We start from the raw sequence: 12,461 nt of genomic DNA, 5'->3' as shown, positions 1-12,461 counted from the left end.
GTGCTCAGTATGTCGTGAAGAAATGAGGCTTACTTAAAGTTCCGGCGTCTCGGACCAGGGACGGCTGTATGTGGAGATGTCGTAAGGATAACAGGTCAAGGGAAGTGTTCGATCCCAACGTGCGGCTGTGAATGTTGGGAGATTTTTTGAGCTATATGGGTCAAGGGAAGTGTCTGATTCCAGATAATATTGTATTTAGTGGTATTAGGGGAGTTTCGTGATGTCTGTTTTTTCGTCGTTTTGCGTGGTTTTGTATGGGGGTGGGTGTCTAAATTTGTTTACATTTAGTTTGTCTCCACCCAAAAAACCCCTGTTTCCCGCACTTGTCCCGTTAGTGTCATTAGGCTTTTGTGTAACGTGTGTGTGTGTGTGTGTGTGTGTGTGTGTGTGTGTGTGTGTGTGTGTGTGTGTTTATTTTTGGATGTATTTTCGTCCTCATAATGTGTACGTAACGACTTTATATGCGCCATATTGGAATCGTGGTTTATGGTCGTTTCCACCATATTTGTGACGTCATAGGTCAAAGCAGACGGGCGGGATCGGATGCTTCCGTATTTCCCATTTCTTCAAAGAAAGTACCCTTAACCTCTACTACACACATTTCTCCTGGCTTGTACCTGGGAGAGCCTAGCATCCCAAAATTTGTGGGCCCAGGCCCTGCTGAGGAAAATCGAGAAACCCACGACGTGTTCGATAAGTCTTGAGCCCCTTCCCTGCAGTTACCATCGGGTAGGAACAACAGTTGAAAGCGTCCGCGAAGAGATAATCCGAGCGCCGCTACTGTGTCCGCGGGCACCTGTTGAGTAGCGGGGCAGCCGGGTGGTGTCGGCGCATATTCAACAGCTTATTAGGCCCGCGTGCCGACATCGCTTTTAATTGTCCCCGGGATTTAGAGAGCCGTCGCCCACACGTGGCCGGCCGGCGAGGCGCCCATAAATCGTAATAAAGCCACAGTAAAACAGCCAGTCATCTTCCCGGGCGCGCTCGTTAAATTAATACATATTCAACAGGGGGGCGACGATGAACAAAGATACGGACCGGCTGAGCTCCGTACATCACCGCACCGACCCAGTATTAGTGAGCTTTCTATAAGGCGCAGTGTAAATAGAATTCGATCTGCCCCGTGGACACCTACACGGGCGACGTTTATAGGCGTATGGGTCACGCCGTAATTCCTTATTAGCTGCTGCGGCCATATTGGGTGGTACGCCTGATATAAAGGTAACGCGGACAAGGTCTCTACTGAGAAAGTCTGTCAACATTAAAGTTGAACGTCGTGCTGATCTTGTCTGAAGAAAAGGACATTCGGCACAGGAGACTCATAATTGACATACCTTTTTTTGTATGAAGAGTATGGTATGTTTGTATACTTTTGTAGGAAGGCACGTCTCTTGCTGCATGTTTATTTGGTTCGCCCGTTAGGTCAGCCCCATTTATTCCTTGCCAACAGGAAGTTTTAAAATATTATCTATAGATTTAAAGAGTTTAAGAAAAAGTGCAATTTTCCACCAGAAATGTGCTTTTCCAACGCAAGGGCCACGTATCACTTAAAGTAACTGTCATTTGCTTTGAATTGTGCTCCACAGTTTCGACATGGTGTAAGAAAGATATTTACTTATAAATCCAGAAGCTGCTGTTAGTAGCCGGCCGGTTCTAGGCGCTTCAGTCTGGAACCGCGCGCCTCCTACGGTCGCAGGTTCGAATCCTGCCTCGGGCATGGATGTGTGTGATGTCCTTAGGTTAGTTAGGTTTAAGTAGTTCTAAGTTCTAGGGGACTGATGATCTCAGATGTCAAGTTCCATAGTGCTTAGAGCCATTTGAATCATTTTGCCATTAGTACAGATTGCCGTACGAAAAACGGATCCCGAGTACAGACTGCTCGCCAATCACGTACGAATTGTTGACTGCTACGAGCAGTTGCGACAACAAATAGATAAACATATAATAATTAGATAACAAAGAAATAGCAAGTAAGCTAATGCAAAGGTCTATATTTACTTAAATGGACTTGTCTTTTTCTTTACATTCCATTAGTTGCTGAAAATAACCCCCTTGGGCTTCAATGTGATTCTGCGTGCGTCCTACCACTTTGCGCAACTCTACCGCATCAGTTCTAAAACTTTCAATACGAATATTATCCTTCATGTCTTCGAAGGTTATTGTGTTATTTGTGTACACTTTTCCCTGTACACTGCCCCACGGATAAGAGCCACATGTGGTTTGGTTCGGCAAATGCGGCGGCCACAGTCCTTTGCTGACAATCGTTTCCTCTGTGATTTCGTCAAACTGACTCGTGTGAAATGTGACAGGTCACTCCATCCGGTTTAGACAGATTACGTATGTTATCTGTGAGTAAAATTCCTCAAAGATTGCATATACACAGCAGTGTTTACTGTTGTTGCAAAAAGTATGGGACGCACAATCGGACTTGATAACACGGCACACCACAGACCGATTTTTTCGCCATTAAGAGGTTCCTCATTAATCGTGTAGGGACTATTTGTTGAGGAGTATCTGGAGTTTTAGGAGTTCACATCTACTGTCGGACTGAACCAGGTGCATCACTCATGAAATTCAGCAGCAGATCCAACATTCCACTCGCAATTGTTAGACATAGCCAGGTACAGTAACGCACATATTTTCCGTTGCCTTCCTCCTTCGGTTCTTGGACACACATAATTTTGTAGAGCGTCATTCCTGTACGGCGTAAAATATGTTAACAACTTGGCATCAGGTTGATACCACCCCACTGGCGCTCTACAGTTGGTAATGGTATAGCAAGTTTCTGTCATTCCAATAGCTGTTGCGCAGAATCTGGCGAACTCAATGAAGCACATCTGCAAAGCCACACCTCCAGAGGCTAAGTACCAAGAGTGCCCTATGCTACCGCACCATCGGACAGCCGGCGGCAGCCGCTCACCCAATCGCATTTGGAGCCACTTAGCTTCGATACCATAGCTCGTGCTGCCTCAAGGAGCCCCGTCGTTGACAGTATGGTAACTGTACTCTATTTCGTGTTGCATTATTTATAACAAGTCTTCATACGGTTGGAGAAATACAAGTTCTAAATCTTCTGTTTGCTGTGTTACTTGTTCACTAACCATTTCTGCGCCAGCTTTCTTACGACGATAGTTGCTTTAACGTTCTGTAATCCATCTCTGCATACTGTTGTGTATGAAGTGATACACAACAGACAGACCCTATGTGAAACGTTCACTTGTTGTGACAGTTTACGTGTCGACTTGTTTGGACTCAGAACCATTCATCCTCGAATATCTGTGATCACAGAAGGTGTGACAACGGATAGGGCTCGATTCTTTTTCCGTTTGCAACTGACCCTGTAGTATGCCACTTTGTCACCATATTTTGTGTATCGATCATTGCTGGTATGTAAATGCAGGAAACTTCTTTGCAATCTATGTCACGAAGCGGTAGACACGTACGCCTCACTACTGCGATTTTTTCTTGAAGAGGATACATTTCGCTTAAATATTTGCTTCAAACGTCTTAACCAAGTTGCAATGGTTTTCGTACTGCCAATACGAAACATAGACGCAACGGCTTTAGAACAATATATGAAAATTCACGGGCAACAATGAGCAGTCTAGTCATCGAAGCTGGTTTTTCATGCGCCACCCTGTGTTATTCTCCTAGCGATCCGCCCCGGCCTCGCACGGGTAGCACTGGATGCTGTATCTATGGCCGGACGGACGACTTGTCTCGTAGCGACAATTTTGGTGAAGGGACAGTGCGTGGACTGATGATATCAGGGAACAACGCTAGGTAACTGAGTATGATTACTATCACACAAATTAAGCGATTAAAGCAACACACGACACTTGCCGGCGTACTGCAACGCCTAAAGGCGTGAGCGGACTGCTCGACCGCAACACGCTAACAAAGCGAGCCGTGCATCAAAGACTCCTTGGCGCTCATTCGTCGACAGGGTGGTCGCACAGTGCGGCGCGAGAAACAAAATCCATGCGGTAATTGCCGAGAGCAGATTTCACATAGACGGAAAAACGTAGCTGGGGACTGTAATTCATCATAGTTCAGCCATTTTGCACCAAGTGGTTATAAATAATACACACCAATCTTCCATGTGAATCATTGTATCCATTTGTGAAAAACATTATGAAAAACTCTACAGTAGTACCTGGGTTTAGGCAGAAAAAGAACTTTAACCGTAACATGTATAGAAGGGCAATATATGTATAGATTCTTTCGAGTAGCTCAATGTCCTCGTGTAAGTATTTAAATTGGACATCATGTTGGTGAATTGCACCCCCTTATCCAGTTATCCAACTGGTAAAAGGCGATCAACAGTTCCGTTTGTGGCGAATCTCCATATCAATGAGAAGTGGTTGCTAGGTTGAAGAAGAAAGAGAAAAGAATTCGTGGTCCACCTGGGATTCAGTCCTAAGAGTTTCCATTACTAAGGCCGCAGTAGCCCATCAAACCCGAGTTCCAGTGTAATTTTAAAAATGAGGCCTACAATTTAACATGGACTCCAAGCCACGTTTCGCTTCTGATCATCCACATCTTTGAGAGGTAAATGCTAGGTTAAAGGAGAGTGAAAAATCCTTGGTCTGGCCAGGACCTTTCAGTTTTGAGGTAAAGCGGTTTACCAACAAATCAGCAGTCTGTTTTTGCTCAAGCCTCGAATTTATCTGGAGTTGCGGCAGCTGCGTAACTAGATGTCAATGCGATCGTTTTCATAGTGTCGCTGGTCTTTAATTCATGATAGTTCAGCCAGTTTCCACGAAATATTTATAACAATCATGTACACGACATTCCTCGTGAATCGACCTATCTATTAGTCAAAACAGGATGATAATCTCTGCAGTGGTTGCTGAGCACACTTCTCGTACCTCTGTCAGCTGCAGCCAGAACTTTTGGAACTTTTTCAGTCTATTCTCTCATTCCCATCTGTCTGTCATGTTGAAGCAGACACTGTAGGCAGTGCACAAAGTGGTTACCGCTCATCCTGACACGTCCTTCAGCCCTTCTTCGCAGTGAATAAGGCGCTTTTTCTAATATACCTGGCTCATTTCGGATCTGTCATATGCGTGTATCACATGCTCCTGTAATGTTGCACGTCGTCGAAGGGTTGGGTATACATTAATGTCTTTAGAAGTCCCTAATAGCCAGAAATCCATCGGATTCGGGCCCAGTGAATGAGTCGGCCACGCTAGCCGACCTCCGTGGCCAGTCCGTTGGCCATGAAAAGTTACCGTGAGGTACTGTTTCAGGATTCGTAGAAAATTTGGTGGTGCCCTGTCGTGCAAAAACCATAGTCGTTCGTATTCTGCAAGAATAAAGTTCTCCAATAGCATTGGTAATATATCGTGCAGAAATCTGTGACACATGGACCTATAAGTCCGTCATCAACAATTCCTCCCCTTACATTGGTACTGAAGGGATCCTGATGCCTCAATTTCACGATTGCCGGGAGATTGGCACCTATTCATATCTGTGTATTGTGGTAATTTACTACGCAACCTCTTGAAAATCCTGCGTTATCTGTAAATAGAATGCAGGCTGTGCACTGCAGATCTTCAGCGGCCCGTATGACAGCAGGCATTGGTTTCAGGATATGTCATCACAGGAACTTTTCTCATAGTTTTGATCAGTAGACTTTTAATATATAAAACTGAGTATACCTTTCAGTATAGGCTAACTGTTTTGGCTCCACGCATCGACTCTGCAACACCTGACTGCTCCCAAGGGGAAAGTAAGTATTAATGGCTTGTATTTCCACATAGGCCGGGAGGTTCTACCCAACGTAAAAACATACAAATTGTAACAGCTATAATTATTAGTCAGCAGATGACATAAATACTGACGTAATGTTTTTCAGTACATCGTCTTCAGTCACCCACAGAAATATCTGCACTTATACAAATTGCACCTTATATATACGAGGGTGGGTCGTAAAGTTCTCGAAACGGAATAGAAAAAAAGTACTTACATCACTGAAACTATTTTATTTTTCAATGCAAAGAACTTGGTCCACCGATGTTCCAGTGCCTTGATCCCATCTCGAAAATGAGTTTCTTCCAGGCCTGCAAAATAGTTGTCAACTCCGGCTATCAATTCTTCATGTGAAGTGAATCTTCGTCCACCAAGAACAATTTTCAGTTTTTGGAAGAGAGAGACGTCTGACGGAGCCATATCAGGTAAATAAGGCGGGTGTGGCAACAATTAATGTCTTAGTTCGTGTAATTTTGCCATGGCGACAGCACATGCGTGTGGGCGCGCGTCAAGAGTCGCGACACCCTTCTTACAGATAATTTTTTCATTTCTAATTCTTCAGTTAAAATATGATATATCCTTACAGATGACATCTGTCGAGCCTGAGCTATTTCACGCACTTTCAATCGGCGATCCGCGATCACCATTTTGTGCACTTTTGCAATGATTTCTGGAGTAGTGACACATCATGGCAGACCAATCATCTAAGCTCTCCCGACCAAATTTAGATTCATTCGTCCACTCGGCAACAGCTGAAAATGAAAGAGCAGAGTCCCCCAGTGTATTCTGGAAATCGGCATGAATGTCCTTTGCTTCCATATCTTTCTTTACGAGCTACTTAATCACTGCTCGAATCTCGATTTTTTCCATCTTCGCAAATCACTACGCGGGAACAACAACAAACAACAGAGCCACGTCACCGCCACACAGCTCTCTTCCAAGAGCACTGACGTGGCATGTGTTTACAGTCAACTGTCCAATGAATGTCACGTAAACGACTCGTTGCGCTAGCTCTGACCTCTCGTGGTGATTCCGAGAACTTTTCAAACCACCCTCGTATACCTATATATATACCTGACTAAAAGAAGGGATCGGTTGGTAGGACAAGTTCTGAGGCATCAAGGGATCACCAATTTAATATTGGAGGGAAGCGTGGAGGGTAAAAATCTAGAGGGGAACCAAGAGATGAATGCACTAAGCAGATTCAGAAGGATGTAGGTTGTAGCAGTTACTCGGAGATGAAGAGGTTTGCACAGGATAGAGTAGCATGGAGAGCTGCATCAACCCAGTATCTGGACTGAAAACCACAATAACGACAACACATACACATACAGGGCTATTACAAATGATTGAAGCGATTTCATAAATTCACTGTAGCTCCATTCATTGACATATGGTCACGACACAATACAGATATGTAGAAAAACTCATAAAGTTTTGTTCGGCTGAAGCGGCACTTCAGGTTTCTGCCGCCAGAGCGCTCGAGAGCGCAGTGAGACAAAATGGCGACAGGAGCCGAGAAAGCGTATGTCGTGCTTGAAATGCACTCACATCAGTCAGTCATAACAGTGCAACGACACTTCAGGACGAAGTTCAACAAAGATCCACCAACTGCTAACTCCATTCGGCGATGGTATGCGCAGTTTAAAGCTTCTGGATGCCTCACGGTTTAAAGTTTACGGCCCATTTTTCTTCTGCGAAAAAAACGTTACAGGACACGTATATCTGGACATGCTGGAAAATTGGCGCATGCCACAACTGGAGACCGACAGCGCCGACTTCATCTTTCAACAGGATGGTGCTCCACTGCACTTCCATCATGATGTTCGGCATTTCTTAAACAGGAGATTGGAAAACCGATGGATCGGTCGTGGTGGAGATCCTGATCAGCAATTCATGTCATGGCCTCCACGCTCTCCCGACTTAACCCCATGCGATTTCTTTTTGTGGGGTTATGTGAAAGATTCAGTGTTTAAACCTCCTCTACCAAGAAACGTGCCAGAACTGCGAGCTCGCATCAACGATGCTTTCGAACTCATTGATGGGGACATGCTGCGCCGAGTGTGGGAGGAACTTCATTATCGGCTTGATGTCTGCCGAATCACTACAGGGGCACATATCGAACATTTGTGAATGCCTAAAAAAACTTGTTGAGTTTTTGTATGTGTGTGCAAAGCATTGTGAAAATATCCCAAATAATAAAGTTATTGTAGAGCTGTGAAATAGATTCAATCATTTGTAATAACCCTGTATAAGCTGAAGAAACAAGGAAGTCTCTAAACTCAAGCGTTATGTATGTAGCATTATTATTTGCTTCCACAACGTTACACTTTATAATCATGAACACGTGGTTAATATCACTTTGATCTGTAAAGATCGTATTTCACGATATAATACGGTTATGGTATTATACAGACCCCCCCCCCGTTGTTCCTTCAGATAACTCTATGCACTTCTTACGAACTATGTCCAGTTCTGCCGTATTTCGAAACTGAGCGTAGAATAAACAAGTATTATTTAATAGCAGATTTTGTAATGATCATTGTTTAAGGCTCAGATTGGATAACATGTTCTCAAACCCATCGTCGTCTTCGTAAATCCAAGTCTTTGCTGCTGTTAGGTTGATTCCTCCAACCTCTCACAGAGGTCTGACTCGCCAATACACAACGACCACTGCAGCGCTTTCTGGAGTCACTTAAGTCATCCGCTACACTGTACCCTCTTGGATCAGTTGACTTGAACACAAGTTGTGCACATGAGTAACCTCGAACTGCGGGAAACCGCCCTCAACAGAGTCCATCGCTGTGGGAAACAACGAGTGCTGAGTCGCCGCAGAATGATTTGGACTATCACAGTGGTTAGCTGCAGCAAATCAGGAGTCACTTAAATACTGCCGCACCTCAACCGGCGAACAGGCACGATATCCCGCAGCAACACTACGCTTTGGTCCACTGTAATAAAATGCTTTAGTTAACGTTACGTAGTAGTTTTATTTACACTTTTGGTTTCGATTCAGTTAAGAGTCATTTTCCACTGTATTGACAGTTTGTGCCGAGGACTGCACGGTCACGTAATACAAATTTGTAATTTCTTACGACGTACGCAATTGTCAGCTAGAGACTAAATTCCCTACATGGTAATACAATTTGTTTTAATAGTTTCTGTTACGAAATTACTAATTTTATTGTGTGACAGTACAGTCCTCGGACGATTTATTTCTGTGACCAATCAATAATTCTGGAATCAAAAGCTGTGTTAAATTTCATTCAGTGAAATCTTTCTCTTGTTTCAGGGACCTCAGCCACAATCAGCTGGAGATTATCGGACGGAAGACACTGAGAGGCATCCCTGCGCTAAAGACACTGTAAGTGTTCAGCCTACACTATTTCGCACACTTTGTCATATCAGAACCACACTTAAATACTTCAAAAACTGTTTAAAGATTCTACTCTACTAGAAAAATAAGATGCAGTCGGTACCCATGAGACAGCACGTACTACCTCATAAAAACGGGATTCTACCTGGGCATAGACCCCGGGTTCTATCAGTGATAGAAAGGTAGTGTCAAGTGTTTTGGATATCCTTTGGGCTAAAAATGATTTGTATATGCAACAGAAAGATCGTCGTATTGTAAGTATCTTACAGTAGAGGGTCAAAGTGTGAATATTACATACTTATTCCTGCTTAGACAAAAGGGGAAAATCGGTTGGGTCTTTTTGCTCCTGATATGGTCTATGGTGGACTTTAAGGATGAATCATTAGTTCACTGGCGGTGCCTTATAAAACCCGAAAAAGGCTTTTTACCACTTTTTCGTACCAAAACCAAGTCGCGGATTCCGAGACAGCTACGCACAGCAAATGGCTGAGCTTTTTGTAATATATTCATAAGGTCCCGATCTCGAACGACCTTGAAAATTTTCTTGGTATTTGTATCCGTTTCCGAGATACTGAGATTCAAATCACCCTACCTGTACACGTAAAATACACACGTAAAAAGCGGTATGAGACGAAAACGTAGATCATACAGTGACAAAGCACGGAGAAATATGCTGTAAAGTATCTCTGTTATCATCAGAAGGATTCTGGGAGCCCCGTGTTGTAGTAATGAAGCACATGCAAAATTTTTGTTGAAGTAAAATCCAGTCGAAGGTGTAAAATAAATTTTACGTTATTTCCATTTCACATAAATAAACTATCAAAATTTAATTGAAAGTTCTTTTGTATGAATGACATGCCCTGCTTTGGCAGGGAAAAGAAGGAAACCAGCGGAAAAATGCTGTATCAGAGCATAAAAATCGCTAATATTCTCATGTTTAAAAGACTCTGGCTGAAAAGCTGGGGACCGCCTACCTCATCCTACCATCCTCAGCACCTTGAAAAGCGTCCCCAGAAATTTTGGTATGCGAACACATTCGCGCTTTTTTATGGTGAGAGAAAAGAGAACAGTGGCTTTTGGAAAGAGACGGAAAATTAATAAATATTGTAAGATAGTAGGTAGTGGTTGTGGTATAGAAAGAGCGAAGGCGACAATGGCAGTGTGAGAGAAAGGGAGGAACACAGGGACAGTGGAGCATAGTTGACACTTACAGAACAATGGTAGGAAAAGATTAAAGGAGAGAGTGCCAGTGGGAGAGGAATATTGAGAAGGAGAATGTAGAAGTGATTGAGAGACAGTGATAGTAAGAGACAGAGTCTATTAAATTGACAACGAGGAAGAGAAAGATAGCGACAGGGAGAAAAGACAGCAGCAGTGAGAAGAAATGAATGATATAGTAGCGGGAAGATAGAGCAAGCGGAAAACAGTGACACTGATAGAGGGGACAGTATTAGTAAGACAGAAGGAAGTAGACCGCGGCTGAGAGACAGGAGACAGTAACAGAGGCACAAAGCGATAATGACAGTGAGTTGGGCAAGTGGGAGTGGATGGGTATGTGCGATCGCCTAGTGACTGTGAGCGAATTACTGTTAGGAGAGCAAGTAGGACAGAGAGTTTAGTTGTTATAAAGAGCGTGAATATGTTGGAATGTCAAAATTTTGGGAAAATTTTTAAAGGTGCCGAGGAAGCTAGAAAGAGGCGCTGGTGTCCCACTTTGCAGATTCATTTAAACAGGAGCATATTCGCCTTCTTTTTTGCTCCGATAGGTTAATTTTTCCGCTGGTGCATACAGTATTGACATCTTCATATTCTCCAGTGGTTGACATAGCTTTTTTGAAAAAACAATGCTATTTTACGCAAAGTAGATACATTGCCTTAGGGAAAGGCATGACCGCTTTGCAAAAATTTTATTACACATTTCAGCCTCTCCGCAACAAGTTACAGAAAAGAGAAGAGAATTCACTAAGGAAACCTGTCTTGCTGTTATTGTCAACAGAGAAATGGTGTGGCATAAAATGTCTGAACAATGTTATCCATCTCATCTCGTAACTGCTATTAACAGTCAATACACAAACACCGAAATAACTGTAGATATGGGAAACATAATCACAAAGCCAATGGACACAGAAAAGGGATAAAACAAGGATGCTGTATTTTCACAACACTCTTCAATATATACGTAGATGAAGTGATCAGTAAACGGAAAATGGTGAATAAAAAACTACTATTTTTAGCTCGTGACATTAGTTTAAATGCAACCCTATAAGCAAATGATCTAACGCTGATCGTAGAGATTGAAGATTGCCTACAGATGGGAGTTTATTAGTTGCGACAGAAAGCCTTAGAATACAAATTAAAATTTTAGATGAAATGAAAGTGATGGCATTTCATGGCATACGACCAGCAACATAGCAAAATAAGTCCAATTAGTCAGCCTATTGGAAGCCCTGGAAATCATCAAACATCTGGCCAACAATGTTGATTTATTATTAACTGACCAAATACAGCTCAAAACTTTCCCACTTTCAAAGTTCGCTTAATCCTCACAGCTCTCTTTGCTTCCCACGCTGTGTGTTCCTTTCTAATTCTCCATTTTCTTACATTAAATGATTTTTATTTTACTGTTATTGCCTATATAGGACCTATATTATAATATAACAGTTGCCAATTCTATCTTTTACTCAATTTCTGTATCACTATCCATATATAATATCTCTTCAAGCTATTCTTTAGCAGTCTTATCAAGCACTAATTTTATTTTATCGGGATCGTTAATTTCATGTAAATTATTATAAAGATATTGTTTTTAGTTTAGTATTAATGTTTTTCTGGTTTTCTCTCCTTACATATTGTTGACCTTTATACCTTTTTAATTGTATTACCATCGTACCATCAAAGATGACATTTACTGTGTGCTTGTGCCTCATTGTAAGTGCGCAGCATCTTTTACAAATATAGGAACTTCTCTGCCGACGGTAGTCAGTGAAAGCCTGATAATGGCTTGTAAGCCGAAAACCTGTTAACTAAACAAATTAATCCTCTATATCATACACAGTATTGTGCTTTTCATTTATTATTATGGTGTCCTGCAAGAAGCGGCGGAAGAACCAATTAATAAGGAAAAAAGGCACTATGAAACAAGTCGTCATAGTAATGACTTAGAAAAAATTCCGCAGCTACACTACACAATAACGTAAGCAGTCTAGAAGAGAACGAGTCCTAGCGAGCAGTAACGGGTAGAGTAGAAAAAAAGTCACTATAGGGCCGTGATTATTGTCAAACAAGTGGTCTCAGGAATTTCAGCAATAAACCGGAATAAATCCACATTTTG

At 42.5% G+C, this 12,461-nt stretch overlaps 1 protein-coding gene across 1 annotated transcript in view; it reads left to right on the top strand.

Annotated features, from left to right (window-relative positions):
- The window catches only part of LOC124794967 (protein slit-like), an 807,859-nt gene that overhangs the window by 611,222 nt on the left and 184,176 nt on the right, over window positions 1-12,461 (top strand). The window contains 1 exon segment of the mRNA XM_047258696.1: window positions 9,047-9,118. Coding sequence (XP_047114652.1) covers window positions 9,047-9,118 — 72 coding nt within the window.

The sequence above is a fragment of the Schistocerca piceifrons genome, chromosome 4, assembly GCF_021461385.2.
Source record: "Schistocerca piceifrons isolate TAMUIC-IGC-003096 chromosome 4, iqSchPice1.1, whole genome shotgun sequence".
In the NCBI taxonomy this organism is placed as follows: Eukaryota; Metazoa; Arthropoda; class Insecta; order Orthoptera; family Acrididae; genus Schistocerca; species Schistocerca piceifrons.
Note: the sequence above shows the minus strand (reverse complement) of the source record. Positions and strands in the feature narration are given on the sequence as shown.